This window comes from Hippocampus bargibanti, linkage group LG02 (assembly GCF_051943395.1).
Source record: "Hippocampus bargibanti isolate YZ-2025 linkage group LG02, ASM5194339v1, whole genome shotgun sequence".
Taxonomy (NCBI): Eukaryota; Metazoa; Chordata; class Actinopteri; order Syngnathiformes; family Syngnathidae; genus Hippocampus; species Hippocampus bargibanti.
Genome location: NC_142735.1, coordinates 4,261,470 through 4,287,815, shown reverse-complemented (window position 1 = coordinate 4,287,815; position 26,346 = coordinate 4,261,470). Strand labels below are relative to the sequence as shown.

Here is a 26,346-nt window from a genome sequence, read left to right as displayed (position 1 = left end):
GGTTGGGGGTCATGCTGATGAGGTGACACCAGAGGTAATGGGGCAATCAGAGCCAGGAATAGAATATAATAATAATAATAATAATAATAATAATCAGGTAATCATACAGAACAAAAAGAATGAATCAGATTAGCTTCAGGGAGTAGTCCAGTGTGCATCCAACCTTAGCGCATGGACCTATCAGAGCAGAGGTCTGGCACTGCCACTTCTGTCCATTAGGGATACAGTATATATAGGGCCGGAGTTACCAGCACAACTTTAGTTCGCTGACGAAGCTCTTCGGATGAGGAGTGACACGTGCGCCACCTTCAAAGAAGTACAGATGACGGTTGAAGAAACCTTTTCATCGATGGACCACTCCTGTATGACTGAGAGCCTACACAGACTTATTGTTCCGCTAATACAGATCAATTTCATGTGTTTATTAAAAAAATGCCACAGAGAAAGGACATTGATAAAATAATTGCACATTATTATTTTGTATCTTGCAAAAAGATAGTTTCACAATTTGATTACTTTCCAAAATTGTTCTGCATTAATTTGGAAATTCTGTTTGTTAGCTGAGTCAATGATGGTGAAGCGGTTGGCTGGCAATGTGGGTTGAGATCCCACTCATGGACTGCAAATAAATGTGTCAACACCAACTCCATCCTGAGAAAGGCCCAACAGAGGATGTACTTCCTGGAGGCTGCTAAATAAGCATGGCCTGCCACAGGAGGCGCTACGACATTTCTACACGGCTGTCATCGAATCGATCATGTCTTTTTCCATCACGGTTTGATTCAGGGTCGCAACAAAAACGGACAAAATTCGACTTCAATGGACAGTTAGGATGGCGGGAAAAAAATAATTGGCACCACTTTACCCACTTTCGAGGACTTGCACACTGCAAGAATCCAAACAAGGGTGCGGAAAATCCTACTGGACCCTCCACACCCTGCCCACCGCCTTTTCCAGAAACTCCCCTCAGGCAGGCGCCAGCGATCCATGCACACCAAATCCAGCAAACATTTAAACTGCTTCTTCCTCCAAGCCATTAACACTATAAACAGTAACCCAAATATAACTGTATAGTGCGTCTTTGCAAAATTTTTAAATGATACTAGTGCAGCGTGTTCTCCCGGAGACAAATTCCTTGTGTGTTCTACATGGCAATCAAGATGATTCGGATTGTGAAAGGTTGTCTTTCTCTAAATGCGCTCTGTGTTTGACTGGTGACCGGTCCCAGGTCTTAAACTGCCTCTCACTCAACATCAGCTGGGATAGACTCCAGCTCCTCACGACAGTTTATCATAAAAATTGGATAAAACATCAATACAGGAACTGCCCATTAGCTCAGTGAGGGGGTGGCGGTTGTAGCGTTGGCATGTGCTCCATATCAGACTTACTGCGTTTGGGTGGCACTGTTTGCTCGTGAACCTTGCGAATGTGTCGATAGAGATCTCCGGACTGGGTGTAACTACGGTAGCAGAAGCGGCACTCGTAGGGACGCTCCCTAGTGTGCACGATGGCGTGACGCTTTAGCGTGTACGTACACGAAAAAGTTTTGCCACAGACGCAGCAGGTTGGGACGTCCTCCACAACGCCCCCAATGGTGTCCTGAATGCTTTTTAAATAGGCAGAGTGGTCGGAGTGTTGCTGTGTCGTGGATGGTGGAGGGAGTAACGGAGCGGCCAGCGAAGATGACGATGAAGACGAGTGAGGGAAAGTGTAGTCGGATGTCAGTTGGTAGGTGGGGTGAACGTTCAGCTCCTCATCCAGAATGTCGTCTTCAAAGTCCTCGTCCATCACTGGCACGCTTTCTTTGCGGTTCTCCTTTTCCTCCTCTTGCTCATCATCGGAAATAACAATGGCCTCCACTTTTACTTGTGCATTGTCATTATTATTGCCCTCAGTTCCAAATACTATCAGGGGATATGTTCTTTCACCAGACTCCATTTCGATGGCAGCTATGTTTTCATGAGTCTGAGGAGCAGAGAGGTGTCCTCCATGTTGCAATGAGACGGGACTTTGGATTTGAATTTGGGGACGTGAGTACGGATGTGACGAGTCATTTTGTGCTTTTGCCACCATGGCCGTACCTCTGCCATCACACACCAAAGGTTGTGTTTGAGCTTCTTTCCCACGGGCCTGCTGAAGATCTGGTGAGTTGTTGGATTCAGATGAGGGAGGAGCAACCATTGACAGACAGCCAACCTCAATGTCCAAGACAAAGGAAGACGAGGAAGGCTGCTGGTTACTGCTGGGTGAAATTAGACAGAAAAACACGATTATTAGAAAATAGTATCATATTCCATGAAATAAAGGGCACAATGCCTTTTTAGGAGAGTCAGATTTTATAAAACCGCCAACGGAACTCTTGTTTTATGAAAAAAATAAATACATTCAACATCAACTTCTAATGGTGGTCTTCTTTTCTGGTTCAAATACAGACGCCACCCACCTTACGAACGAGATACGTTCCGAGCGGTCGTTCGTAAGGTGAATTTGTTGGTAAGTTGCTTCAGTGCTATGCTATGTATGGTTAAGGCTTATGTTTATCGGACAACCAACAGCACTTTTTTGTTTCCTAACTGACACCAGAAAAACGTTTTATAGAATCTAAAATACCCAAAACACGCAGGATGATATTTTTAGTCAAATGCAAAACACCAATAAAAATGACTTAAAAGTGTCTAAAAACTACTTCAAATTGAAACCGGAAGTGGTCAGTTTCAGAAGGTCCCGCCCCCTTGTTCGTGGTGTCACGCCAAGACGTCTTGCCTTGCTGGAGAATCAAAACAATGGCTTCAGATTCGGAGAAGATGCTTTCTTGTTACTCATCCAGTTATGAATATGATTCAAATAGTTCTGAAGAAGAAAGCATAAATGTTTGCAATCGATTAAATAATTTATTATGTGTCATTTTGAGGAATCTGGACTCCAATGTAGCGTCCCGGAAAATGCACAAGATGGCGCCAAAGCTCTGTTGGAAATGGGCTGATTTGTCTCCTGGGAATTTGGCTCAGCGAATATCAAATAGTTGTCTTGGTGCAACACACAACGATTCACCATCGCATTATTTATGTGTTTTCCTTCTAACTTGGCCATCAACACGGATCAACAGGAAGTTTTCAGACCAAACAAAGTACCGCAAAATGCATTGTGTGACCTTTCTCGGTCAGGGGCGTTCCTTCCGTGACGTCAGGAATCGTCACCAACTCAAAAACAAGACTTCCTGAATATTCAGCGCGAGTCTTAAGACTAAGTCTTAATATAGCTACATGCGGTGGAATCTTTGTAAAATATGCTCCGTAGAAGCCATTTGAAGCGATTTTACAAATTATGGACACAACTCGTCCGAAAGCGTTGGTTGTCCTTTAAAGATTTGTACATGTACAACTGGAGAAAATACTACATATGGTACTACAAAAATGTTCGTATGTAGTGATGTCCGTAACTCGAATGTTCGTAAGTAACGGAGTGTCTGTACTATACTTTTCTGTAATCCGCCATAAGAGTAGACTGATCATCATTGTCAATTCAAAATAACACATTTGCTTTTACTTTGAAATACAAGTACAGTAAAGTCTCGTTATATCGATATTCAAGGGAGTCCGAAAAAATATCGATATAACCGGGACTATCGATATATCCGACCCTGTTTGCATGTAATTTTCTCCGTGCGTGCATAGAAATAGTATCGATATAACCGGGACTATCGATATATCCGATATCGATATAACGAGACTTTACTGTAACTTAAAAAAAAAATATGTTGCAAAGCAAACCAGTCAGTGAATCATAAATAATGTGTTTGCGCAAAATACAAAAGTTGTCAGTTTGTTTCTTTGACTCTTTCAGATTTCAAATTTGCCTCAAGGGGTCACCCAGCCGGCCCACAATTAATCCAGATTATGTATTTGGTGTTTTTACATATAACTGATGGTTTCCGCAGTATAATTCGTTCCGGTAAGTCTCTTATGCTTGACCTCATAAGAGTCGCAAGTGAGTTTGAGATTTTAGATTCTCGACATGTACCTGTATGTCTCAGTGGTGCTACATTCGCTGGAGAGATCAGAGCCTTCATCCTGACTGCCAATTCTCAACCTGTTGGGATCTCCCATCTCCTGCGTAGACTGATCCAAAGTGGGTCGCTGTACCAGTTCTCGACAGGGTTGCGGATGAGGGACACCCATGCCAGGCTGCGTGGTGTCAGCGAGATCAGGGCTCAAGGGAGTCTGAGCACATGCATCTGATGAGCCTGCATCGATCCTGTACTCAGACTTGACAGACTCCAACATAGTCCGTCCTGCCATGAGGGGAAGTGGTGAATCGGTTGTTGTCATAGCAACGGGAATCAAGTGATCTTCTGCAATGGTTACCACAGGCTCAAGGCCAGCATTGCCACAATCATGCCTCCTTGTCTCTGTTACATTCCTAGCCCCAGCGTACTCTTCAGAGCGAGTGCTATCCGCCTCAGCCAAGGGCCCCCGTCTCTGCAATCTTATTTTACACACCCTCACCACCTCGTTCATGTGAAGAAAGCTCGCCGCTGCCAATACATCCTCCAGCAGTGGTGACTTTTCAAGCTGCAGCACCCCTTCATAAACAAAGTCAAGGAGCAGGCTAAAGGCTGTTGCCGTGACAATATCACTGTCAAGTGTGACTGAGTTGCTGGAAGCATTTGCGCCCGTGCCGTGGAGTGAATCAGAGTAAAACATGTGGAAAAAAGGCGAGACGGAGGCCAGAACAGCTCGGTGAGCCAGGAAACGGGATGAGCCCACCAGGACGGTGCAGTCGCACAGGAAGCCGCGCTGACGCTGGGAGCGCAGAGCTGACAGCAGCTGCTGGGAATGCTGAGGAAACTCCATCACCTGAACAACAAGGAAGATGAATAAAAGGATGATTATGTATGGTGGAAAACTATCAATTTCATGAGGAACACATACCTGGCAATTCAGTTATTAATGTGCTTGTTTATTTATTACCATGATAGATACAGTATAGATAGATACAACATAGATGCATATGTAGATAGATGCATAGATAGATGCCTAGGTAGATAGGGAGGTAGCTAGATAAAACTGTGATTATAGCTTGTGTGTAAAATAGTGACATCCAGATTAACAATACACAACATGCTTTGGTCAGTGCAAATTTGTTTTTTGTTGTTACCATATGCTTTGATCAAAATTAAATTTGATCAAAATTAATTAGAAATTACTCAGTTACCCAGTACGTAAATAGCTTTAAATTTAATACGTAACGATTCTGAGGCAAACGGTTATTTTTTAAGTTCTTAATATTATTCAAAAGTAATGTTACCATTCCAATGAGAGGCTCAACACTACACACCTCTGACTAATCAACGTTGCTAACCCACCCAACTGCAGACTGTTGCATGCAATACATCTAACGTATTTGGTAAGTAACCAAATCAAACATAAAATAAATTATTCCAGAGCAACGTTAAAAAAGACAACAAACACAACCTGGAACTAACCGTTAATATTCTTCAGCCACCGTCTTCTGCAGTTTCCCAACTCTGCAAGGATAACACCTCAATGTTTAATCGTTCATTATAAATTGGAATAAAAAGACCACGCTGACGATCTGAACCGTTGTCTTCCACGACAAACCGTATATCTCAAGCAACGAAAACATCCATTCAGAGTTACACATACCGGAAGAACTGGTCCGGTGTCACGTGACACAATCTCCACTAGCCACGTGACCGCGTTTATGTCTGTGAGTGGTCTCAAAATGGAGTCTGACAGTAGAAGTCGAAGAGACCAAAAGGGGAGAGGTGGAAAAGAGGTACGTTCTGGCGACTTTGGAAGAGATGGCGAGTGTACTAATTGTCTGTATTGAAGTAAAAATACATTTAGAATCACCGATTTTGTTGTTTTTAAACGGGGCGCGTCGTCTGAAATGTACTCTGGTATGAATGGTAAAAATAAATAATGTTATACAGTACACTACTAAAAATATTCAATCAACGGAAAAACAAATACAAAATAGTGTTTTTTTGTTTCTTTTTAACTTAGAGGTAGTTTGTCATGAATCAGACTCGTCATCCGGTGCATGTATATAAAAATTTGAAAACTTAAATAACAACCCGCATTGTCTAACACAGGGGTGTCAAAGTCTTTTTTTCTGCCACGGGCCACATTGTAGTAATGGTTTCCTCTCAAGGGCCGTTATGAATTTGGGGAAGCCATTAGAATGTTTAATCCCCTCCACATAATACATATAGAGCGCACAACAAATTAATGAATAACTAGTTTTCAAATCAGAAGTCAAGAAAATGACTGTTATTGTGGTTTATTTCGAAAAATATGAATATTTGGTTAGGATTTTAGCAAGCATCATGGAATTTCACAAGTTTGATTTGCTTTTGCGGGCCGAAAAAAATGGTGCTGTGGGCCGGATTTGTCCCCCGGGCCTTGACTTTGACACCTGTTCTCTAACATATTTTAAAATATTCCACTGCTATTTTCTGTATTTTCTTGAGACAACTGTGAAGAAATGTATGGATTTCTAAAGTTTGTGTTTAAAGGTAGGGAGTAAAGTAGGTAAAAAAATAAAACAAAGTATTTAAATCTACTGTGAGCCAAACCACATTGCCTTTTAATAGAGGGATTTATTTTTTTAAATTAGTGGCCAAACATTGAAAGGAACAATTTTAACCACAACAATGTTTTCCTTGCCTTTTGATTCATCTAAGTAATTTGACCTATTTTAATAATTCAGTTATTCATTCATTCATCTCCCAAACTGTATTCCTCATGATGGCGTGCTGTAGCCTATCCCAGCTGTTTTTGGGCACAAGGCGGGGTCCACCCTGAATCAGTCACACAGAAATGAACATCCATTCATGCTCACACTCACACCTTGGGTCAATTTGGAGTGTTCAATTAGCCTGCCGTGCATGTTTTTGGAATGTGGGAGGAAACCGAAAGGGCTGGACAAAACCCACGTAGGCCAGAGGAGAACATGCAAGCTCCATAAAGGGAGGCCTCAGCAAGGATTGAACGTACGACATCTGCACTGTGAAATAGGAAAATAAATAACCACTAAACTACGGGGTCTCCCCAATTTTAATAAAAAAATAATTAAATAAACAAAAAAAGGAAATACATATTTATATCTATTTTAAGAATAATTAAAACATGATTTGCTTTCCCCTGCTAGAACAGAGATGTCAGGTTGTCTAAATCTATGTCCTATACTCTTCGCCATGGTGCCAACCAGATGGGTCTATCTTTAAGTTCAGGTGAGTTAAGAGCACCTACTTCTCTTCCTGAACCAAATGGCCAAAAATTACAATGCAGCCCTCTGCCAAGCTATTTATTGAAAGTATATGCAAATTTTAGTGATACATTAGTAAAACACAATCTTCTTGATTTGAATACCACACCTCTGGACATTCCATGTTTACAAGTACCAATATCCAAAAACCAACAGAACATGGACATTTTAATATGTTGTCCTTTCCATGACCTGATAGATTTGTAACCTGGCTAATGAGCTCTTCCTGTGTAGGAGTTACGAAGTCCTAAATTCCGCCCAAGGCCGGATGTCCTACATGAGGATGACAGTTTAACAGGCTGTGTGTTCATCTCAGATTGACCCCAGATTTTCTCTGCTTCCATTGTGGGCCTTGTGTTCGGCCAACTAAGTTACAGCATGAAGCTTTTAAATATGATGGCTCCTATTCTGTCTATTCTCTATCAACAACACAAGAAAAGTGCAGACTTTGAATTTATTGTCCCAATCGTGATTAGTAAAACTTTTGCAGTCATGCGTTCCAAAATCATATTAACCCTTTTCATAGATGGCTACCTTTTTGTGGAAGATATCTTGGCTTGCCCGCAGTTTCGCTCATACAAACTGGAGGATGTTGAGAGAGTGGTGGCCACAAATGACAAGCAGCGTTTTAAGCTTCGTCGTCACCCGGAAAATGGCCGCTTGCAAATTCGAGCCAATCAGGGACACACAATACAGGTACAGTCAAACTGAACTTCTTGCACAAGTTTGATCCAGGAATCTCCAACGCACCATTTTTTAACAAAAAAAAAATCATGCTTAAATGTTTGTGGCTATAGGTAACAGATCTGCAGCTAAAACCGGTTTTGATCGGTTCTCCCGACTGTCCTGCCGAGGCTGTTCATGGGTCCTACATGTGCAACTGGAGCTCCATCCAGCAGCAGGGTTTGAGTCGCATGAGGAGGACACACATTCATCTGGCCCCAGGCTTGCCACAAGAAGACGGGGTAATAAGCGGTACGCATAATTTTGCTGCGTGCTTTCCATCAAAAGCTTTTTAGATATGTCTGTATAAGCTCTCAGTCGTACGATGAAAAGGTTTCTTCAGCCGTCATCTGTATTTCTTTGAAGGTGTTGGACCTTTCGCTCTTCATCCGAGAAGCTTCATCAGTGAAGTACACGTGATGGCTGAAGAAACCTTTTCAACTTTTTCGATATGTGTTTTGATTTTTTTCCCCCCATTTTTAACCAGGTATGAGGAAAGACTGTGATCTTGCTATATTTATTGATGTTCCCAAGGCACTTGCTGGTAAGATGGCATACAGTTGATTCAGATTCAGTGTAGGTAATCAATTTTTTTAATGGACCTCACTGAATATGACCACACAGACGGGATTGAGTTCTTCTGGTCAGAGAACCGTGTGTTGTTGACGACAGGGAACATCGATGGGAAACTACCCGCAGCATACTTTAGCCGAGCCATACAACTCAGGCCTACGAGTAAGACAGTTACTATATGTGTCAATTGTGTGTAGTTTTTCTATCGTAAAGGTGAGCAGATTTTGTCTTTTCTTCTTAGGGAGGATCCTGACGATGTGATGCCAGCAGAAGACCCTTCAGCAAGTGTATCATATTTTCACTACTGCTCATTCGGGTCTCAGGTGAACTGGAGCTTTTACCAGCTGACTTTGGGAAGTGATAAGTTGCATCCAGGACTGGTTTGCCAGTCAATCCAATGGCACATACAGTACTATGGACGAACAAACATTCACACTGTCATTCACACCTACAGACTGTTACAGTCTTCAATTAATAATCATAATAACCAAAAAAAAACAGTGGCGGGACCGTCAAGGCCTGCAAAGCCTTCTCTGCTGGCCTAAAAATATCAGAATCACGAATATTTTGACCATGAATTCTTATTAAGTAATTCTAAATTGTCTTTCAGCATCCTTTCATTACATTTCCCCTGTTGTGCTGCTTCCAGACGTGTGTTTTCGTATTTAAGCATTTAACCAATCACATTTCAGCTATCATTTGTTACCAGGGTCGGAAATCTACCTGAACGACTTCACCATCAGTTTTGCATGCCCCGTCGCATTAAATGTATCAATCAAACTGTTGCTTTAACCAATCAGATTTCGAGTTGGCAAGCCAAAAGGGGTACCAATGCCTTCTTGAAGGCGCTGGTCTATGTCAGTTTTCACAAACTATGATCGACTAGTGACTAGTCAATCATAGTTTGCAAACTATGATTGGCTAGTCACGTGATTGGCTAGTCACTAGCATATCATAGTATCACTAGCCGCTAGTGATAACAGCATACTGGCCAGAGCTAGCACACCGTATCAGTCGCAAGCTGCATAAGCAAATACTTTGTTTTAATATAATAGCAGTTTTGTCAACCCACAATGCCTGAAGGAGGAGAAGAAATGGATTTGGTTAGAGATTTACTGTTAAAGCCATTTTCAAGACGGACTTTTCAAGAAAAAAATGGACATCATTAAGAAAGGTCAGTCAGTTATTTCCAGGCTAATGGTACCCGCTAGTAGACTTAGTAGCAAATCACACCACACTTTTTTCAGCCTGGATTGATTTATACATAGCACTACTGAAGGCCTAGCGATGAAATGCACGGCCCGCCACTGATAATAATAATAATAATAATAATAATAATAATAATAATAATACAGTAATATGCATAGCTATAATGACCTGAGATGAATGTTTAGCATGTTACTTTCTGAAAATGGCAATGGCACCAGATGCCTTGACAAAGACGATATGAACACAAATCGGGATGAAATGCGCTTTAGTTATTTTATTAAATGTGGAAGTGGTGAAAATTTGCTGTTGTCATCTGTTTGTATTTTCACACAAAATTAATTTTCTATTTGTATTGATCGAGTAACAATGAGGTATGTGGAGTATAAATTGGTCATGAGAGGTGAGTCATGTTTACTTTGTTTTTTGTTTATTGACATTTGGCAGACTGGAATAAAATGCTGATGTATTTAGTTCTTTTTTGCCTACAATCCAAAAAGAATAATTGTTTGGTGAATTAGACTTTAGAGTGCCTCATGTCCTCCAGTCAGCCTGTGGAAGAGCTCCTCGTTGAGCTTGTCGCTCTTGTCGCGGCTGCGAGTCGACATGAAGATGTAGCCCCCGATGAACTCGTGAACAATTTTACAGTCGGCTGTCACGCAGCTGAAGGCGATGTTGATGTTCCCCTCAAACTCAATTGCCACCTGTGAAGGGGTTAAAATCACAACCAAAAAAAAGCAGTCATCGCATATTTTTTCTCGACCGAATAATATTCGTGCTTCATTGTGATGTCTGGTGGGCTTTTGTGCACCTGTCGAATATCCCAGTTGACATTCCACTGCTTCATGTTGTTGTAACGCCAGGTCTTCACCACATCGCCCACACCCAGGTCAATGCGGATCAGACGGTTAGGAGCGATGCCCAGTACCTCATCTTTCCGGCTTCCTTTGAACCTGTTCGACAAGAAAAACAATTTCTTTCCACCTCATTCTGTCAAGGGCTTTTTGATTTAAAAGCGATGAGATGTCAGTGCTGCTTTCATTTGAATGATTAAAAAGCTTGCAAATGTGTTAAGGAACCTGACGACGACATAAGAGAGGCCAAAGTCGGGCAGGGCTTGCCAGATCTGCAGGAAGCGCAAAATGGCATCCACCAGTGAGAGCTGAGCGACATTCTGGCATGCATCCAGAATACGAGGTGTCAACTGCAAAGACACACACACAGAGTGAAATGGCAAAATTATTCACATTTACTATTTACCTGCAATTACCTGAAGTGGGTCAATGTCCCCAAAATTAACACATTTATTCTGTGCAAAAACTTAGATCATAAGGAATAAATGTACAGTGAGGCTCCAATGGATGAACATGTCTCAGACAATGGGGAACAGAGGATGAGGTGCTGGAAGAGGGACCATCATGGAAGAACAAGCCCCTACAAGACATATACCAGGAGACCATAACTGAAGTGGCTGATCTCAAGAAGTCCTAACAGTGGCTATGGAGGGCCGGTCTGAAGGCAGTATAGAGTCACTAATCTTGTCAGCTCAGGGCACCAGAGCCGTAGAGGCCCAGATATACCACACCAGACAAGACCCTGGATGTAGTTTGTGCAAAGACGCACCTGAGACAATCCAGCACATAACTGCAAGGTGTAAGATCCTGGCAGGGAAAGCCTACATGGAGTGCCATAACCAAGTGGCCGAAACATCTGTGTGGACTATGGACTAGAAACCCCAAAGTCAAAATGGGAAACACCTCCAAAGGTGGTAGAGAATGACAGAGCAAAGATCCCGTGGGGCTTCCAGATACAGACAAGATGGTAATGTCAAACCAACCAGATATTGCGGTTATAGATAAAGGGCAGAGGAAAGTTGTTGTCATGGATGTAGCGGTCCCGAGTGATGGGAACTTTAGAAAGAAGGAACATGAGAAACTAGAGAGCTGGATAGAGCCTGGAAGGTAAAGGTGACAGTCATGCCTGTGGTGGTCGAAGCACTCGGCGCAGTGACCCCAAACTAGACGAGTGGTTGTAACAGTTACAACATTGGATATCTTGGTCCAGAAAAGTGCAGTGCTGAGCCAGCTTCCTGGCCTGTGGTAGAGGACCCAAGCTAAAATGGGGGACGGAAACCACCCAAGGTGTGTGGGTGTGTGAAAGCCGTACTCTGATAGATATTCATAAATTCACATAATGCTGACAAATATCTGAAGAGTCCAGGTACCACTGACATCAAGTTTTAACCCGTTTTGGTTTTTTTTCCCCCCACCTGTTTGGTTTTGTACTTTTTATGGTAGCGGGGTGACACCAAACTGAGTGTATTTATGCTTTCGTCGGTCGCGACAGCATTGCCATGAGAACTTGAAGTGGTGTTTTGCATGGCCAAGAATGATCGAATGCTGCGTATCTCGCTCTTGAAGGTGCTGTCCGCCAAGCTTTTGCCTTTGGAGGCCAGGCGACACGCAGCCATCCACCTTGCGTACTGCTCCTCCTAAAGGCCAAAGACACAGAGATGATTCTTCCCGATTGACACTTTTGTTCAAAGCCGTGTGAGAACGAGATACATTTGGGGTTAATGTTTTGGTCTCACATTTTCACAGCGGAGATAGAATTCGTTCATGCCCTCGGGAGCAGGTATCAGCAGCTTGATGAGGAATTTCTGAGCTGCCATGTTGACATCTGGCGCCACTTCACAACCTACGTTTGAAATGATGGTTGACACTACAACTTCATTGGCATTTTTGTCCTGCTGTACCATGCCAACAACTTAGTTGAAAGCACGCCGATGTCAATTCAAATGAACTACACGACGCACGGTACGTTTCACGCCCTGCTTGGCATAAACTTCAATACTTTTCTGTGTCCAAATTCTCTTTCACACCAGAGCTCTGTACCTTTGAGGTTAATCTGTTGAATCGGCTCTCCGATGCTGTCCTCTTTGCTCTTGAAATAAGAAATAGAGGTGTCCTGGAATTTGAACCAGTGCTGCTTGTATCCCTTCAGAGTCAACCTCTTTGGCCTTAAAGACATCAGTAATATCATGTAGTCCGTTAGTTTTATACTTGAGAAGATTCTATTTGCGATCTATTAGCTGTCTAACTCGCTAGCTAGCTACCTATTAGTTATCTATTAGCTAGCTGGCTAACTTGATCTGAGTTATCCCTGGTTCACTGTTGCTGGCTAACTGGCTGGCTATCTGTTTGCTATCTATTAGCTGTCTAACTAGCTAGCTATCTAGCTATCTATTAGTCATCTATTTGCTAGATAGCTAACTTGATCTATTTGAGTTATTCCCAGTTGAACGGGGTCACCGTTGCTGCCTACCTAGCTAGCTTTCTATTTGCTATCTATGAGCTAACTCGCTAGCCAGCTATCTATTAGTTATCTATTAGCTAGCTAGCTAACTTGATCTATTTGAGTTATTCCCGGTTGAGTGAACGCTGGCGCATGTGGCTGCCGCTGCTCACCCACAGAAAAACTGATCCTCTGACTGTAAAGTGACCTTGAGAGTTTTGAAAGGCGCTGATAAAGGAAATGTATAATAATTATAATAATAATAATGATTATTATTATTATTAATAATAATAATAATAATAATTATTATTATTATTATTATTATAAAGAAATGCTTGTGAGTTTCCTGATTACAATTTGATATATATTGAAAACGCAGTGCCGGGCCATGGATTCCATCGCTGGGCATTCAGTAGTGCTACCTTTTAATCAATCCAAAGCTGCGAGTGTGGTGTGATTTACTACACGTCCACTAGAGGGTGCCGATAGCAAAGAAATAACTTGTGACTTAAAGAAACTCAAGAAATACTGACATTAAACTGTTTGAATTTCTACCATGAACCTCATAAAATTGCAATATTATTTGCTATTCTTGCTATCTTTGGAGCTGTCCAACCTTTCTGAATGATGTCCATCTATTTTTGAAAAGTCCATCTTACAAATGGCTTTAACAGTACATCTGCAACCAAATCTATTTCTTCTCCTCCTTCAGCCATTGTGGATTGACAAAACCGCTATTAAATCAACAAAAAAAATATTTGCCTATGGAGCTCGCTACAGATACAATGTGCTAGCTCTGGCCAGTATGCTTTTATCACTAGCAGCTAGTGATACTATGATTGGCTAGTGACTGGCCAATCATGTGACAATCATGGTTTGCTAAAGCTCTGACGTTTCCAGTGCCTTCAAGCAGGCCTTGAGTTGCCAACTTGAAATCCGATTGGTTAAAGCAACAGTTTCACCGACATTTATTTTTATGCTCCAGGGCCCGCACAACTAATTGTGAAAGCGTCCAGATAGATTTCTGATCTTGTTGACAAAAATTGCTTAATGTGATTGGTGTCAGGTAATTAAATAACCTACAACACCACTGTCTGTAATAAAATAATCCGTTACCAATTAGATAAGGAGACAGTATGAACTTAACACATTCAACATTTTCGTGTTTTAAAGTTGTTTTTGTAATACTCCAAAATGCCACAAGATGTCCCCAATGCTCTGTCTAAATAGGAGTAGGTCCCGTGAAACTATCCTGAAGTGATCTGGATGTGAGACAAATTTTGCATACTGGTTCAGAGGCTGGGCTCTTAATTAATTTATTTGTTTCTAATTGGGATTGATATTCGCTACCACAAACAGTGTATGCTTATTTTATTGGGTTTAAGTTGCAATGTACTAATAGTTTATAAGCAAGTATCAAAGAGTACCTGAAAATTTTCAAGTAATCATGAAGTTCTGGTGCGGTCATGTTATCCTGTTGAAAAAAACAACAATATAATATTTCAGTTGGCTGGCATTGATAGTAGAATTCTTAACGGCTCAGGTGACATTGAATGAAAGTCAACATTATGCATTCATCGTGTCTGACCAGCATTTCGGAGGCAGAGCTGCTTTCGCCCTCCATCTTAACCTCAAGGGATTGAAGCGCAGACTCAAGGTCATCCATGGCCGAGGCCGAGTTCATCGTCTGGGTCTCTGACACTGACATCTTGCTGATGTGATACTGCAATAGCGGATTTTAAATGCATACCAAGTTGTCACACACACAAACACAGACTCAAACACAAACACACACAATCGCACGCATACTCACGCACTCAAAATACACACACACACACACACACACACACACACACACACACACACACACACACACACACACACACACACACAAAAACATCTCTTTCAAACTATGCATGGCTTGAGGAGCCCGCGACGAGAAGAAAGGAGCGTCAGCGTAGAGCACCGATGCTTATGTGGACCTGTCGCGGCTTGGAATTGAAGTGGATTTATGTGGTACAGGAGATGTGAGACAATCTCTTTTCGTCAATGGATGCTAACAACTTCATGTTTGCTTTCAAAACTTAGCTTGTAGCAGACATGCACGTTCCACCATGATGTCTCTTATCCACTGGTGAAAAGGAGGCTTTGATCCTCTCATCTTTCATCTAGAACCGCTTCATGTAATGAAGTGTTTGTCTTGTACTCAAACATCATAGAGTCCATGGAGAAAGTCTTTAAGATTGTACAACTGTCCATGTTTTTATATTCTGTTGTGTTTATTATTTTGCTTTGTGTTGACTATTATTTGAAGCGCTTTGTTACAGCTGTAGCTGTTGTGAAAACATGATAAAAATTAGGATATATTGTATTGTATTATCTCAATGTAGCAATGGATGCTACAGCTTCGTGTTTGCTTTCAACATTTAGCTTGTAGTAGACATGCACATTCCACCATGACGTCCCTGATTCACTGGTGAAAAGGACGCTCTGATCCTCTCCTCTTTCATCTGGAACTGCTTCACGGAACAAAGAGGGTACAGAAAGTGCATAAGAATGAATGACTCTCTGTGTCTTTGTGTTATCATATTATTTGTTATTTAGCTTTTTTTTTTTCTTTTTACTTCAGGATGGCTCCGCGAGAGTGGATGACTTTCCAGCAGCTCCTGTATTTTGTTTTTCTACTTCTTTCATTCCTTAAATCTTCCTTTCATAACTTTGCTGCTGTGAAATGTAAATGACCCCACTGCGTGACTAATAAAGGTAAATCCAATCCAATTATATCAATTCTGTAAATGTTAGTGATTTGTTTTCAAGATTTTTTTATTTTTTACACCTTAGAAACTGCAGCATTGCGTTCTACCTGCAAAGCTCCAAACAGCATCATCTCCTCCTCTGTGCAGTCAATATCCTCCAACAGTATGGCCCAGCGAGCCTGTTCATACAGCTGGGTAAGACGCACCATATCATACTGAAAATATACAAGTATTTCCCTGAGTATGGATTCTGAGAGATTAAAAGAAGACGGCCAAGACATATTTGATAACAATACAGACATACCTTTGGTTCAATATCATAGAAGGCAAAATATTTGAAGCGAAGCCACAGTCGGTCATTTTCTTGGATGCCCTGCTGCATGAGACAGCGGGACGAATCTAACCACCTGAGGGAAAACATTACAGTGTATTTGTCATCATAAAAATCACATGTTGTTGTGCATCGTGTGGAATGGATATGGATTGTTTTTTTTGACCACGACATTCATCAAGGAGGCGACTGCGCGGTTGCACCTTTTCGGCAGAACAAATGTACCAGCACTGTTTTTGATTGGGAGGAATGTCAGTGCCGTTTGACTGTCATCGCTGGACAGCTCTGAGGCGATTGTACTTTTTTTGCGCCTGTATGGGCAGCATTTTCACCCCCCCCCCCCCCCCTTTGTTCAGTGGGAAGGTCAGTGCTGTGTGACAGTCTATGGCTAGACTGTCACACATGGCACACATGGCTTGAGGAGCCCGCAAGGAGAAGAAAGGAGCGTCACAGTATAGCGCCAATGTGTATGTGGAACTGTCGCGACTCGGAATTGAAGCGGATTTACGTGGGACAGGAGATGTGAGAACTTTATGAGTTTAAGACCAAAACAAAAATAGTTGGTGTGACTTCACATGAGATTGTGGTAAATGTTGAGGCTTTCTGATTCTGATCTGATTCATCTAGAACTGTCGCAGCTTGGAATTGAGGCAGATTTACATTGGAAAGGAGATGTGAGAAAATTTCTTTTCGTCAATGGATGCTACAACTTTTTGTTTGCTTTCCACATTTAGCTTGTAGCAGACGTGCACATTTCACCATGACGTTCCTGATCCACTGGTGAAAAGAACGCTTTGTTCCTCTCCTCTTTCATCTCAAACTGCTTTATGCAACAAAGAGGGTGCAGAAAGTGCTTAAAGGACAACCGACACCATTTTTTTGTTTCCTAACTGACATCAGAAAAACGTTTTATAGCATCTAAAATACCCAAAACATGCAGGCTGATATTTTTAGTTAAATGCAAAACACCAATAAAAATGAGTTAAAGTGTCCCAACACTACTTCAAAATGACCTCAGAAATGGTGAGTTTCAGAAGGTTCCGCCCCCTTGTTCGTGACGTCACGCCAGGACCTCTTGCAGAATCAAAACTATGGCTTCAGATTCGGAGAAGATGCTTTCTTGTTACTCATCCAGTTATGAATATGATTCAAATAGTTCTGAAGAGGAAAGCATAAATGTTTGCAATTGATTAATGAAGTCCTTCCGTATCATTTTGAGGCATCTGGACTCCAATGGCGCACAAGCTCCGTTGGAAATGGGCTGATTTGTCTGCTGGGAATTTGTGTCAACTAGTATCAAATAGTAGTCTTGGTGCAACACACAGTGATTCACCAAGGCGTTATTTATGTGTTTTCCTTCTAATTTTGCTATCAACACAATGTTCTCAGACCAAACAAAGTACCCAAAATGCATTGTGTGTCGCTTTCTCGGTCAAGGGCGTTCCTGATGTGACGTCACGTCAGGAATTGTCACCAACTCGAAAACAAGACTTCCTGAATATTCAGCGTGAGTCTTAAAATGTAAAATTATGGACACAACTGGTGTTGGTTGTCCTTTAAGATTGAATGACTGTCTGTGTCTTTTGTGTTTTGTAACATTATTTGTTATTTAGTTTTTGTTGTTTTAACTTCAAAATGGCACCGCGAGAGAAGGTCCTGTATTTTGTTTTTCTACTTCTTCCTTTTCTTTCCTCTTTCATTCATCACTTTGCTGCCGTGAAATGTAAATTTCTCCATTGTGAAAGGAGGGATGACCAATCTGATCTGATTAGCATCCTACTCCGCAGTGAGGTAATTCTGTGACATATTTCTTTCAAAACAGTAGCACGCATTTACGGTGAGGGTACCTGCCATTGATGTGGGCCTTGTCCACAACGCTGGCTGGGCGGTACTGCTTAGTTAAGGCTTCAGGGGCTGGAGGAGGCTGAGGGCGTGACAACATCTTGTAAATCGCTTCAATTGGAGGCGAGCCGGCAAAATGAATGGGAGTGCCGTTGTACAAACTGGGGCGGGATGCTGCAAACCAAGAGTTGTCTTTATTTTTAAACATTGTTTGTACACAATAAATATTTTTTTATTGTATTATTATTGTGGAGCATTTGCAATTATTTTGGCTCTCTTTTAAGTTAAGAATTAGTTTGCTTCCACTAGTGGTGAATTCGCAACAAGGCATGAATTCCCCAGACAAATGGTATTTTTGATGTGTTATGCAATTTGCAGGGGCGGGCTGTGTATGTCACTCCTCGGCCTTCAATAGTGCTACGTCTGAATCGATCCACAGATGCGAGTGTGGTGTGATTTACTACAGGTCCACTAGAGGGTGCCGTTGGCCAGGAAATAACTTGTGATGTGAAGAGACTTAAGAAATACTGTCATTAAATTGTTCGACTTTTTTGCTATGAATGTGTGGATTCATGATAACCTCATAAATTTGCAATATTATTTGCTATTTTTCCTTTTTTCGGAGCTGTCCAACCTTTCTTAATAATGCCCATCTATTCTTGAAAGGTCCGTCTTGAAAATGGCTTTATAAGTATATCTGCAAAAAAATCTATTTCTTCTTCTCCTTCAGCCATTGTGGCTTGACAAAACGGCTATTAAATCAACACAAAAATGTATTTGCTTATGGAGCTCGCTACAGATACAATGTGCTAGCTCTGGCCAGTATGCTTTTATCACTAGCAGCTAGTGATACTATGATTGGCGAGTGACTAGCCAATCATGTGACTAGCCAATCAGAGTGCGAAATCTCTGACGTTTCCAGTGCCTTCCAGCAGGCCTTGGGTTGGCAACTCAAACTCTGATTGGTACAAGCAACAGTTTCATCGACACTTATTTTATGCTCCAGGGTCGGCAGAACTGATTGTGGAGGCATCCAGGTGTATTTCTGACCTTGGTAACAAATGATGGCTGAAATGTGATTGGTTAAATCCTTCAATATGAAAACACACAACAGGGGAAAGCAATGCAACAAAGCCGAAAGACAATTTAGAATTATTTAGTAAGAAGTCACAGAGAAAATATAATTCACATTACTCTGTGATTCAGATATTTTTAGGTCAGCAGAAAAGGCCTTGCAGGCCCTGACGGCCCACCACTGGCCATTTGGTACTTATGTTCAGTATTTACATATTGCACATTGCCAATAACAGCTTTGGTATTAATTTCAGTGTAAATAGCTTTTATACATGCCTTTTGATTATTTGGCAAAGATGTGTACCCTGCCTCTCACCCAAAATAAGATGGATTTGGCTCCAGTACCTTTATAACAGATATTTACCTGAAGAGAGGGGCACCTCAGTCAGGTCAAAAATCTCCTCTGTCGAATTTTTCTCCTTCTTCTTTTTTTTCTCCTCGACTGGCCGAAGTAGGGAGAGCTCCTCTGGGTGACGAATATCTGTGGAGGTCAAATGTGGCAAACTGTGAAATTCATTTCACCGTTATCTATTTTTTTTTGCTGATTGTGTCTGATTCTAGCTCCAGAAGACTGCCAAGTCACACCACGGTCACTTTTATAATTCATTGTGTTCAATGAACATTGAAAAAAAATACTTTAAGTATTCCTAGAGAGGTTTTCTCAAAAAGTTGTTTTAACTTGTATTGCTTGAATAACAAAGTATTTTTTTCGGGTAGCACTTGTAAAAAAAAACAGATTTACATTTTGTGTCAACGGCGCCATCTAAAGGAAATCAGTGACTGCAAAGTAGTGGTTGGTGAGAGTGTAGCCAGACAGCATAGGTTGGTAGTGTGTACGATGACGCTGGCAGTGAGGAAGATGAAGAACCCAAAGGCTGAAGTGAGGACAATATGGTGGAAGTTGAAAAAGGAAGAGTGTTGCATGACATTCAGGAAGAAGGTAAGACAAGCACTGGGTGGGCAAGAGGTCATTCCAGATGACTGGCAAACTACAGCGAACATAATCAGAAACACAGGTCGGAAAGTACTTGGTGTATCGAGTGGAAGAAAGGTAGATAAGGAGACTTGGTGGTGGAATGGGGAGGTGCAGGAGTGTATACAGAGAAAAAGGTTATCAAAGAAGAAGTGGGACACTGAGAGGACGGACGAGAGTAGACAGCAGTACATGGAGATGCAGCGCACGGTTAAAGTAAAAGTGGCAAAGGCCAAACAAGAGGCCTATGATGACTTGTATGCTCGACTGGACAGCAAAGAAGGTGAGACTGATCTTTACAGGCTGGCGAGACAGAGAGACAAAGATGGTAAGGAACTGTAGCAGGTTCGGGTGATGAAGGATAGAGATGGCAATGTATTAACAGGTGCCAGTAGTGTGATGGCAAGATGGAAAGAGTACTTTGAAGAATTGATGAATGAGGAAAATGAGAAGGAACATAGAGTAGAAGACATGACTGTTGTGGACCAAGACGTAGCAAGCATTAGCAAGGATGAAGTGAGGTGGCGTTCCTGACTGGGTTATTCAACAAGATCTTAGATGGTGAACAGATGCCTGAAGAATGGAGACGAAGTGTACTTGTGCCCATTTGTGAGCAGCAGTATGGCTTCATGCCAAAAAAGAGTATGACAGATGCAGTGTTTGCTTTAAGAATGCTGATAGAGAAGTACAGAGAAGGTCAGAAGGAATTACATTGTGTCTTTGTAGATCTGGAGAAAGCGTACGACAGGGTGCCCAGAGAAGAGCTCTGGTAGTGCATGAGGAAGTCTGGAGTGACAGAAAAGTATGTCAGAGCGGTGCAAGACATGTATCATGACTGTAAGACAGTTGTGAGGTGTGCTGTCGGTGTGACTGAGGAATTCAAGGTGCAGGTGGGACTCCACCAGGGGTCACCTCTGAGCCCCTTCTGGTTTGCTATGGTGATGGACAGGGTGACAGACGATGTTAGACAAGAATCTCCTTGGACCATGATGTTTGCAGATGATCTGTAGCGAGAACGGGGAACAAGTGGCGGAGAAACAAGAGATGTGGATATATATATATATATATATATATATATATATATATATATATATATATATATATATATATATATATATATATATATATACAGTAAAGTCTCGTTATATCGATATCGGATATATCGATAGTCCCGGTTATATCGATACTATTTCTATGCACGCACGGAGAAAATTACATGCAAACAGGGTCGGATATATCGATAGTCCCGGTTATATCGATATTTTTTTCGGAGTCCCTTGAATATCGATATAACAAGACTTTACTGTATATATATATATATATATATATATATATATATATATATATATATATATATATATATATATATATATAAGGAGAGGAATGAAGATCAGTCGCAGCAAGTCGGAATATATGTGTGTGAATGAGAGGGATCCAAGTGCAAGAGTGATGCTACAGGGAGAAGAGATGAAGACTTCAAAAGACTTCAAATCCTAGGTTATGTGTTCAAGTCACATCCTTGTTATTTGTGACTCAACCCTATGCATATATATTGCTGTTTAACATTCAAGTCAGTTGCGTGTGAAAAATAACAACAGATATTTTGCGTGTTTGTTGATCAGCTCGCAAGGGAAGTTGGGAGCAACTTGTAAACTGTTTTTGTCATGCTAACCGCGTCTCCGATTGGGATCCATTTATTCATTTCGGTTGCTAACATCACAAGCTTTGTGCCGCAATGGCAGCGCATCTGACTCCAGATCACGAGGTTATATATTCAAGACACCTCAGGGACATTGCAAATGATTCGATGACAAAGGGGCAGAGCTTGGCCGCTGGAACCAGGCAAGTTCTTTACATTCTGAAACAGCCTCGAGTCTGAAGAGAGGAATGAACCTTCATAAAATAAAAGCATCATTTGTATTTTCAGTTGTAGAAGCAGCACTTCATCATCAAGATGCTGAATTTCATTCGTCCATTATACAAACCGCTTATTCATATGAGGTTTTCTATCAATGTGTTTGCCATTGTGTGTTTTTTTTTAATCAACCTGCCTTGTCTCACTGGTTCCCAACATGAGTGCCAATTACCATATTTTCCAGTGTATAAGGCACACCCAAAAGCCTTGATTTTGTTTAAAAGATGACTCTGCGCCTTATACACAGGTGTGCCTTATATGCGAAGTAATATTGAGCCACACAAGGTCCAGCAACTACTGGAAGCATCTACCGACTCCATTTCTCCCTGTAGAAGAAGTAGTGCATAACCGCAGCTTTTACTGTAGCGCCTTATAATTTGATGTACCTTATATTTGGAAAACTTTTATATCTTTAAATATTATATTTGGAAAACTTTTTTTATTCATTGATGGTGTGCCTTATAGTCCGGTAGGCGTTATATATGGAAAAAGGTTTCAAAATACAGCATTCATTGGGGGTGCGCCTTATACTCCAGTGCGCCTTATACACCGGAAAATACGGTAGTAACCGTAACATTTACTACTACTACTATGAATATTATATATATATATATATTGCTAGAGATTATCCAGAATAGAAGTTATCATATTTAAAAGTTTCATGTTATATGCTTAGTGAACATGTGTGACACAATGAAAGCACAATCTGGGGTCAACCTGAATTGAACAGACACAGCCTGTTAACCTGTCATCTTCATCTAGGAGATCTCGCCTTGGACATAAATTAGTACTTGGTTAACTTCCTTAGACAGAATTTAGGACTTGAAACCCCCTCGCAAGAAGAGCTCATTAGCCGGGTTACAAAAGTATCGGTTCAGGGAAAATGTCTATGCTCTATTGTTCATAGCTCTTGGTGCTTGGGACGTCCAGGGCCGTGGTATTCAAATCAAGAAAACAATGTTTTACTAATGTATTACTTCAATTTGCATATACTCTCTATAAATAGCTTGGAAGAGGGCTGCAGAATTTGGGCGTCTGTCTTGAATGGCTACGTCCCCTGCCGGCAGTAAAGGACAATCTTCCTGTGTTCGAGCCTTTGTCTACAGTGTCCGATCGGACATCTCTGAAGCGGCAAAGGTGGGGTGTCCGATCTGAGTGGCAAACACATTGGGTGCTGCCTTGGAGGAATATGGGCCCCCTTTACTGATCAGCAAAAGACAATTTGTTCCTGAGTTGAGTCCAGTCTTTCCATTCAAAGTTCAAACTATCCGGTGAATTCCCTGACAGTGGGTTTTATACGGGTTCTCTGGTTTCCTCCCATATTCGAAAAACATGTTCATGGGACACACTAAATTGTCCTTAGGTGTGAGTGTGAGCGCAGGGTGTGATTAGTTGGCAACTTGCTCAAAGTGTACCATGCACATCACACTGGTAACTCCACATAGATGCACACCAGCTGATCACTGGCCTGACACAAGACCTCATTAGGTTTCCACTGATACTAATCATGTGCATATGAATGTAAAATACTTACTTCACTGTGACTCTGTGTAAAGATGCAGGATCTGATAAATTTATAAAAAAGAAAATAAGACACTCACTGAGCAGATTGCAGACACCCATCACAGTCTGAAAGACAGGATTGGAGAAGCAGGCACGAAGCCTCAAGGTGACGCCGTTGGGCAGGCCCAGTTTTAAGATTTTATGCTGAGGCATAAATAGCAAACGGGCATCTGCATGAATGCCAAATTTCTCCAGAGTCCAGGATGTACGAAGCAGCCATAGCTGCTTCTGCTCCCACCACAGTGCATGGTCCGACCAGTCACGCTGAATCTCTGCACGACACACACACATACGGTATTCTCAGCGTACATTCAATGTGCACCCATTTAAAGGACAACCGACGCCTCTGGACAAGTTGTGTCCATAATTTGTAAAATCACTTCAAATGACTTCTGCTGAGCGTATTTTACAAAGATTCCACCGCATAGCTATATTTTACAATTTAAGACTCGCGCTGAATATTCAGGAAGTCTTGTTGTCAGTTGGTGACGATTCCGTACGTGACGTCACGTCTGGAACGCCCCTGACCGAGAAAGCGACACACATTGCATTTTGGGTACTTTGTTTAGTCTGAAAACTTCATGTTGATCCGTGTTTATGGCAAAATAGAAGCAAAACACATAACGCGATGGTGAATTGTTGTGTGTTGCACCAAGACTACTATTTGATACGAGTTGACACAAATTCCCAGCAGACAAATCTGCCCATTTCCAACGGAGCTCGGGCGCCATCTTGTGCATTTTCTGGGAGCTACATTGAAGTCCAGACGCCTCAAAATGATCCGGAAGGACTTCTTTAATCAATTGCAAACATTTATGCTTTCCTCTTCAGAACTATTTGAATCATATTCATAACTGGATGAGTAACAAGAAAGCATCTTCTCCGAATCTGAAGCCATTGTTTTGATTCTAGAGCAAGGCAAGATGTCCTGGCGTGACGTCACAAACAAGGGGGCAGGACCTTCAGAAACTAGCCATCTCCCAGGTCATTTTGAAGTAGTTTTGGGACACTTGAACTCATTTTTATTGGTGTTTTGCATTTGACTAAAAATATCAGCCTGCATGTTTTGGGTATTTTTGATGCTATAAAACATTTTTCTGATGTCAGTTAGGAAACAAAAAAATGGTGTCGGTTGTCCTTTAAGACAAAGAGACTGATCACTCACGTGTCTTCTCCACCAGCTTTAGGATAACACCTCCCACGTGTAGATCAGAGGTCACACTTAGGCTGACAGGTGGACCGTCAGGACCGAGGTCCTCCACAGTGATGGATAGATCCCACGCTGCCATTTTGGGTGTCAAAAAGAGGATTGAAGGGGACCTGTTTGGGTTATATCAAAAGACATGCAATACACATAAAATTAGGACATATTGCATTTTCTATTTTAAAATATCAGCAACAATTCCGGAAACATGGTTAAAGTCAACTTTTTTGTGTCCCAAAATCACATGATACACACACTTGATGGATGTGTCTGTCAATGTGACAAACACTTCCTGCTTCTGCCTCAATCGCCAAGGAAACACACTTCCGCTTTTATTATTCATTTTTTTTCAAAGACGAAAACATTTATTGTATGCCAACAAGGTCATGTTCTACATGTGAACATATGAAGACAAATGGAGATATCTATGTGGTTTGAAATATGTTTTTGTCAAGACTTGGGCTACAAAATGACAGATATTGCTGGTGACATGATTCACATATGAGTAGATGGTATAATCGAACTTTTTTTGAAATATTAAAATGCATTTTTGTTAATCTATTTCTGAGTAAAAATTAAATATGAAGTGATTATAACATTTGGCATTCCTGAAAGAATCAAAAAGACAGATCTACAAAGCAATCCAAACACATTATGCCTTTTTTTAAATAGTGAATGTAAATATATGACCTGCACACACGTACATGTATATAAATATATAAGGACAGTACCGTCAGTCTCCGTTCTTCAATCCTTTGAGAAATGGACTTGTGTCTGATCAATTAAGAACTCTGTCAAAACAAACACGTGCTGAAGACGTTTCTCCTCTCTTTGGCTGGATTGTCTGTGCTGTAACTGTGTCTGTGTTGCATGTTCCTTTTTTTTTCCGCTTTTCGTTTTGTCAGTTTCCGTCTGGCGGAAATGTACAAGAGGTAGGCCTCCAGCTTTTGAATGACAGGCTGGTGATACATAGTTTGTAATGTGGTCTGTGGAATATATGGTACTACAGGAGCCATACTTATGACTTTTACTTCTTCACAATACAAATGTATTCATATTATTCACATTTACTGCAATTACCTTTTAGAGGGTCAATGTCCCAAAAATCATCACATACAATATTAAAGAGCCAAATGAGTGTATTTTCATTTTGTGCAAAAACAATTAGACTTTAAGGAATAAATGCATTTTCAAATCTATATATTGTAGCCGTTGAGGAATGAGCACACACGATGAATATGTGGAGACGTGTTTATTCCAACAGCTAACAAGTGGATCTGAACTGAACAGCAAAAGCAGTGCAATACATGTAACATGAACTGCCCCCTCCCCTGCACCTGCTGGGTGAGATGCCTGGTCCTAGTGCCCGCCACAATATCAACTCATACACATATATATTTTTATTTATTATTTTTTTATTTGTGCGTGCGCGTGTGTATACATTGAGTAAAACTTTCCCAACCGGTGTTAAAAAATACGGCATCTGCCTTTTGATTGTTTGTCTTTTGTGTCATGTATTGCTAACTCGCCGGTCATGAAAATTCCTACAGTTCTTAAAAGTTTCACCGTTTTCATACATGTTAGGTCTCGCGATTTGAC

At 41.3% G+C, this 26,346-nt stretch overlaps 3 protein-coding genes across 6 annotated transcripts; 1 reads left to right on the top strand and 2 right to left on the bottom strand.

Moving 5' to 3' along the window:
- Window positions 1–72: 72 nt before the first annotated feature.
- zbtb3 (zinc finger and BTB domain containing 3) lies at window positions 73–5,662 on the bottom strand. Of its 2 annotated transcripts, none has more exons than XM_089021368.1 (3): window positions 5,486–5,662; window positions 4,021–4,856; window positions 73–2,242 (listed from the first exon to the last, which is right to left on the bottom strand). In XM_089021368.1, the coding sequence occupies exons 2-3, from the start codon at window positions 4,851–4,853 to the stop codon at window positions 1,336–1,338; spliced, it is 1,740 nt and encodes a 579-aa protein (XP_088877494.1). In that variant the 5' UTR covers window positions 4,854–4,856; window positions 5,486–5,662; the 3' UTR covers window positions 73–1,335. The 2 variants fall into 2 exon arrangements, with proteins under 2 accessions (XP_088877494.1, XP_088877504.1); XM_089021378.1 differs by having other exon boundaries at window positions 73–2,239.
- A 43-nt stretch (window positions 5,663–5,705) lies between these two features.
- On the top strand, window positions 5,706–10,100 carry trpt1 (tRNA phosphotransferase 1). 3 transcript variants are annotated; one of them, XM_089021340.1, is made up of 8 exons: window positions 5,706–5,799; window positions 7,177–7,258; window positions 7,820–7,989; window positions 8,091–8,268; window positions 8,383–8,421; window positions 8,504–8,560; window positions 8,641–8,751; window positions 8,831–10,100. In XM_089021340.1, exons 1-8 carry the CDS (start codon window positions 5,725–5,727, stop codon window positions 8,848–8,850), a joined length of 732 nt encoding a protein of 243 aa, XP_088877466.1. In that variant the 5' UTR covers window positions 5,706–5,724; the 3' UTR covers window positions 8,851–10,100. The 3 variants fall into 3 exon arrangements, with proteins under 3 accessions (XP_088877466.1, XP_088877475.1, XP_088877482.1); XM_089021349.1 differs by lacking the exon at window positions 8,383–8,421; XM_089021356.1 differs by lacking the exon at window positions 8,831–10,100 and having other exon boundaries at window positions 8,091–8,258; window positions 8,383–8,426.
- Window positions 10,101–10,203: 103 nt separating this feature from the next.
- On the bottom strand, window positions 10,204–25,861 carry fermt3b (FERM domain containing kindlin 3b). Its single transcript, XM_089021337.1, has 15 exons — window positions 25,479–25,861; window positions 24,709–24,863; window positions 23,582–23,815; window positions 19,457–19,573; window positions 18,024–18,192; window positions 16,150–16,252; window positions 15,953–16,060; window positions 14,678–14,812; window positions 14,517–14,563; window positions 12,690–12,814; window positions 12,386–12,492; window positions 12,065–12,286; window positions 10,875–10,999; window positions 10,607–10,748; window positions 10,204–10,499 (listed from the first exon to the last, which is right to left on the bottom strand). The coding sequence occupies exons 2-15, from the start codon at window positions 24,830–24,832 to the stop codon at window positions 10,320–10,322; spliced, it is 1,938 nt and encodes a 645-aa protein (XP_088877463.1). The 5' UTR covers window positions 24,833–24,863; window positions 25,479–25,861; the 3' UTR covers window positions 10,204–10,319.
- Window positions 25,862–26,346: the final 485 nt, after the last annotated feature.